Source organism: Myotis davidii, unplaced genomic scaffold (genome assembly GCF_000327345.1).
Source record: "Myotis davidii unplaced genomic scaffold, ASM32734v1 scaffold65, whole genome shotgun sequence".
Classification (NCBI taxonomy): domain Eukaryota; kingdom Metazoa; phylum Chordata; class Mammalia; order Chiroptera; family Vespertilionidae; genus Myotis; species Myotis davidii.
Genome location: NW_006297833.1, coordinates 523969 through 529564, shown reverse-complemented (window position 1 = coordinate 529564; position 5596 = coordinate 523969). Strand labels below are relative to the sequence as shown.

The window sequence follows — 5596 nt, the reverse complement described above, 5'->3', positions numbered from 1 at the left end:
TGGGAGCAGCTGAGCGCCCTCCTCGCCCGGAAGCGCCCGGCGCGGGCGGACTAGCGCCGGCGTCAGAGCCCGAGACCGGGCCGGGCAGGGGAAGAGCTGTAATCGCTAGCCGCGGGACAATGCCGACTTTTGAACCTCTAACCACTAAACAAACAGCCCTTGGGCTCTCGCTCCACTCCAAACAGGGTTTATTGACAGGCGTTTCACAGCAACGCATAGCAACCACGGCGGCGGCGAAGAGGGGAGGCGGGAAGGGAGGGGGGGTGCGCGAGGGGGACACAGTCCGCGCGGGCGCTCGGCTCCCCTCTCGGCGCCTCAACACGCTGGAGCCCGGGATCCCTGCTCAGCGGACCCCAACTCGACTTCTCCCGTGGGCGAGGCGGCCAGGCACTGCACCCCCAACTCCAGGCTCAGCCACCAGAGCCCCTTCCCAACCCCAGAGCGAATGCGCTACCCGGAAAGAATTGGGGAGATGCTGCAGAGGGATTTATGCCTCGCAGCTCCGCTGGTCCTCCCCAGCCCTCGGGGCACCTCCTCCTTCCAGGAGGCTCTGAGTAGGGCTCGAGGGACTCATGAGAAGACCCAAACGGAGGCGAAGCCATGAGCAGAGTGCCCAGCTCGGCGGTTTCTGGGACCAAGAACCTCAAGAACAGCAGCCAGGTCCCCAGCGAATCAGCCGGATAACAAGCAACCGTCACTAAAAGGATCTTCTTATACTGGTTCTCGAATTCTTGTTTATGGGACAGGTGCGGGGGAGGGGAGAGAGAGGGGGAAGCTGCTCGGGACAGGGCAAGGGGTGGTGGCAGAAAGGGCTCCCATCAATGCCCGAGTATTCACAAACTGTATTCAGGGAAATATTCCTTGGGAAAACAGAAAATAAACTTTTTTTTTTTTTTTTTTTTTTTTTTTTTTTTTTTTTGCTTAATGCTCAGATTTAACTGGCTGGATTGTGGAGCTTTCCTAGGAAGAAGCGAATCACTGGTGAAGGGAATGTTTGCAGTTGCCTTGGTGTGAATTTGATGAGAGCCATGAGGGGCCCTCTGAGGCCTAGCCCCCAAAACTCACCGCAGCTAGGAAGCAGCGGCCCATTCAGGTGTGCATTTTGCCCAGAGGCACCCCCAGGAGAACCACGAGTTTCACAATCTAGGCTGGGCTCAAGCTTGGGGGCAGGGAAGGTCTCAGAACCTGCTCTCTCCGGCTTCTAGCGCTCTGGGGTAAAATGAGGCTGTCCAGAAAACCTTCTCCACCCTCTCCCTGATTTTGCTAATTCTCCTTGGCAAGAAGAGATGTTCCTTTCTTCTTTAAAAAAAATAATAATTCTTGACAAAATCTGAAGACAATAAATACAGAATCTGAAATCTGAAAAGCTCATTTATCTCTTTTTCTTTATAGAAAAAATTCAACTGTGTTCAAATACCCCCACTTCCCTTCACCATGTCACTTCTCTCCCCATGGATCCAGAGGCTTTGTAAAGACTGGCTGGGATGTTACACAGACCAACAACTCCAGCAGCAGCAACAGCCCCCTTTCTTCGTCAGTCCCCAGATTGTGAAAATGACAGGAAGTCCAGGTCGGCTCTGGCATTTATAGCACCGACATCCATTCAGCCCAGAGAAGCTCTGGTGACAGGCTTTCTAAACAAGGCCCAGCTCCGCCCGTCAGGCCTGGAGTCCCAAACCGCCCCTCACACCATTCACCACACAAACACCAGCCAAGCCTTTCCTGGTCTGGAGAGGGAAGAGAAGAAAGACAAACACCTGGGGGTTCTGCAGTCTGCGGTCGGTTCAGGTCTCTATCTTAGCTGCCTCTGACTTCTGCAGTGTAAACTTTGCCTGCCCTTGAAGCTGGAGGGGCCAGCTGGTCCTTGGATGACAGTGAGTAGGCAGTAGCCATCTTGCTCTACGCACTGGCGTTCCCCTGAGTCCCTTTCTCCCCTCAACTCCAACCAGAGGTGCCTCCTGCAGATTTTGGAGGTAAAGAACTGGAGAGGAGGGGCTGAAAGCCTGGTCTGTTTAGCCAGTCGAGACAATGCTTCCGCCAGTTCCCCCGTGAAGTCCCGGTGGTCGTCATTTCAGTCTCCTCACTGGCAGAAAGAGTCAGGCCGAAAAAAGTCAAATTCTGGGACAGCGTCTTCCTTGAGGTTTCGACCCCACTTGTATTTGCTCCTGGCGCCATTTTTCCTCTGAGAGCTGGATAGGTTGGTGCACATTGTGGGTGGGAGGGAGGGGTCTCTCCTGAGGATTCGAGCAGAGTCCGTGCTCCTCGTGGCTCAGCCTGGAATTGCTCTGCTGCTGCAGGCCACTGTGGGTCACTGGGTGACAGTGGGGTTCAACACCCCCCCAGTTGGCCCCAGAACCCCAGTGACAGAGCCTGGCACGGAGCCTTGCAGGGAAGACACAGGACTCAGGGGCTCCGGGACACTTCTCAGAGGACCTGGCTGCGGCTGGGGAGGCTGGGCTGTAGGTGGTGGAGGCTGCTGTTGCTGCTGCAATTTCTTCTTGTTGATTTTCCTTTCCTTCGCTCTGCGGTTCTGAAACCAAATTTTAACCTGGAAATGGACAGGTGGGGAAAACAGAAGATGGTAAAGAAGAGAATGTGAGGGGGAGAAAGGGGGAGAGCCGGTATCAGCACTAGCATCAATAAAGAAGTGCCCTCTCTCAGGAAGGACCCCCAAACCCTATCTCAGCCTTTCTTGGGATTTCTCCATAACTGCCCAGGGAGCCCTCTCAAGCCCAACTCAGCATCCTGAGAGAAGCGCCTCACCCACACACACCTTTCCCCCCAGGTTTCTTTCCAAAGGAACCTTTATCTGCAACTTTACTGGAAAAGCTCAGAGCCTCAGACCCAAGAAACACAGAAACCACAGACCCTTTCTGTAACAAGCAACAGGAAGCCAGGGCTAGATGGACTTCAGATGACAACCTTTAGCCTCTCACAGCTAAATTAAAAAGTAATCGTCTTCACCTTGGGGCGGAGAATGAGATTTAATGTGAGCTTCCTGGCTGTGAATGTGACCTGTTTTTTTCTAGATTATATAGAGAGTTTGTGAGCCAAGTCTCACCCCTCTAGTTTTAAAGGGCAGGAACTGGGGGTCTATTAATTTTTTCCAGGCACAGTGCTGGGCCCATAGAGAATAGGTCTTTAAGTCTTTATTCATTGACCCAAATAGAATTCTGGATTAAACTAATACTGGGGTTTTTTTTCTCCCAGACACCCCCCTCCCTCCCCCAAACAAATAGAAATATTCAACATCATCCAAAAAGACCACAGGTGGAAGGAGCCTTTTTTATAATTTTTTTTTAGCATTCAGAAGGAAAATGCTTTCCATCCTACTACTTTACGCTGCTCACAGAACTGGGTGGATGCAGCAGCCTGGCTTCTAAATCCCCCCACAGGAAAACCCCCTTCCCTCAGGCAGTGGCCAGGTCAGGAGGGAGAAGGGCAGTTCGCACCTGCCTCTCGGACAGCCCCAGGGTGGCAGCCAGCTCAGCTTTCCTCCGGATGGTGATGTAACGACTGTAGTGAAACTCCTTCTCCAGCTCCAGCCGCTGATGGTCCGTGTACACCACCCGGTATTTGTCTTTCGTCCTGGTTTTCACTGGAGGAAAAAGAAGTCAGAGCTGAGAACTACAAGGCCCATCAGTCATGGGTAATGACAAACCTCTCTAACCCAAGGCCCATTTCTCTTCCTCACCACCCAGGGGGCCAGGGGTTGTCCTGCCAGTCTGACAAGACCCTCCCCAACAGAAGGGGGGGGGGCTCTACAGGGCAACTAAACTAACCTTGGGGTTAAGTGGTTTTTAAAAATTAAAAAAAAAACTAAAACCTCTACACACAGAAGAAAGCAGAAGCCAACCACCATTTTGGTGAACCAAATGTGGTACTGGAGCTGGCTAGGCCCAAAGGTAAAGAGAACAGGGCAGAGTACCCAGAGTCCCAGGAATATTCACATTTTCAGGCCAACCAGAGATGAAAGCCCACCTAAGAACAGCTGGGATTGTGAGTATGCATTGGTTTCCTCAAGCCCCCCACCACCACTAGGCCCCTCTGCAGGAATTCTGAGGGGGAGGGGGGATCTGCAAGCAGAAAGCGGTCCCACTGGGGACTATATATATATATATATATATACACCTGGGGAAGCCCGGTTGGGCATTTTCCACTCTGTGTTTCAATCCCCCCCTTTCTATCTGCCGCAAACCCTGCAGAGTTATCCCGACCAGGGATCTGTACTCACTGGGTAAGTCAACATATTAAACCTGGGATTGATTGTTTTACGGAAGAGCCTTGACAAATGGTGCCTCCGCAACTGGAGCAGACCAGAGCCTGGTGTCTCCGCCGCGCCTGCCTGTCCTGTCCTGGGTCAACCCTCGCAGAGCCATGGCCAGGCAGGGGTCTTCTGGAAGCAGAACTGGCTCAGCTGCCCAGTGCCCAGCCCGACCGAAAGATCTAAAAGGTCTGGGAGCTACTCCGAGGTGTTTAATGCCCCGCAGGCCGACTTTGTTCAGGTAAAACCCTTTGCAAACCATAACAAAAGCTCCCTGGGAAGATACAGGCTGGATCAGAGGGAGCTCCCCTAAGCCGCTGAAAGGGGAACACAGTCGCAAACAATGCCGGACAAGGCGATCTTATCAAAGAAAAGCCCTTTCAATGCCTTAATAACAACCGCATTCTGTTTGAATTACCACTACTGAGCAAATGGCGGCCCCAGCTTTCATCCCCCTCCCCGCCAGGCGCATTAACATAAACACCGCCCGGCAGGCGCATTTGAATGGGCGCAGCGGCCCCGACCCCGCGCCACCGAAAAAAGTGAAGAGAACTAACACGTCTCCAGGGTCTGCCAAGAGGTGGGCGCATTCCCACGCGTTACCGCCTCACAGGTAGTCGCCCCTTTTCACAGACGAGGAAACTGAGAAACAGACTAGGTTAGGCAGAGAGTAGAGGCGCGGCTGGCACTGAAGTCAGGTTGGAGCTACGAAACACACCTCCAGGGCTGGGGAGCGGGGTGCAAAGGAGTCCTCCGAGCCCAGCTCCCCAGTAGAGACACTCGCCTTGAGGTGCTCGGGTGCTGAACACCGCGGCCGGGCCGGTAACCGCGGTGACCAGGCCCCTTGGCGCTCTGCGGCCCGCGCCCAAGGGTCTTGGAGGCGCCCCGCACCCCCTGGGAACTAAGGAGGACACTGGAAGAGGGGAGAGATGAGAGGGACTTGCCAGAATTCATTATTGACTGCGAAAGTCACCACCCTCTTTCCGGGCCCTAAAAGAGACAATGGCAAGGCTGGGAAGGTGTATATCAAAGCGGGCCGGGCTGAGTACCTCCCCCTCGCCCCTTGACAGATGACGCTCAGCAGAGGAGCCGGGCTCCGGCCCGCGGGCCGCGGCCTCCCCACATTAACATCACAAGGGCGCCCGGCGCCCGCGGCGGCCTTACCACCTTGGCGCGGGACTTCACAGCGGCCTCTCATCTGCTGACCCCTCGGCCTGGGCTCCTGTGTCTCCCCTCCCTCTCCCTCCTCTCTACGCTCTCTCGGGACCCGCCAGAGACACCCCCCCCCTCCTCAAGCCGTCGGGTCCCCGCCTGCTGCGCCCCTGGCAGGCT

General features: G+C 54.6%; 1 protein-coding gene and 1 pseudogene across 1 annotated transcript in view; both read right to left on the bottom strand.

Moving 5' to 3' along the window:
- Positions 1-2209, bottom strand: part of LOC107184652 — a 22894-nt pseudogene extending 20685 nt beyond the window's left edge.
- Positions 2210-2221: 12 nt separating this feature from the next.
- The window catches only part of CDX2 (caudal type homeobox 2), a 5161-nt gene continuing 1786 nt past the window's right edge, over positions 2222-5596 (bottom strand). The window contains exons 2-3 of the mRNA XM_015570445.1: positions 3453-3598; positions 2222-2548 (exon numbers count right to left, since the gene is read on the bottom strand). Of these exons, the coding sequence (XP_015425931.1) occupies positions 2309-2548; positions 3453-3598 (386 nt within the window). The 3' untranslated portion in view covers positions 2222-2308. The remainder of the gene's footprint in view (positions 2549-3452; positions 3599-5596) is intronic.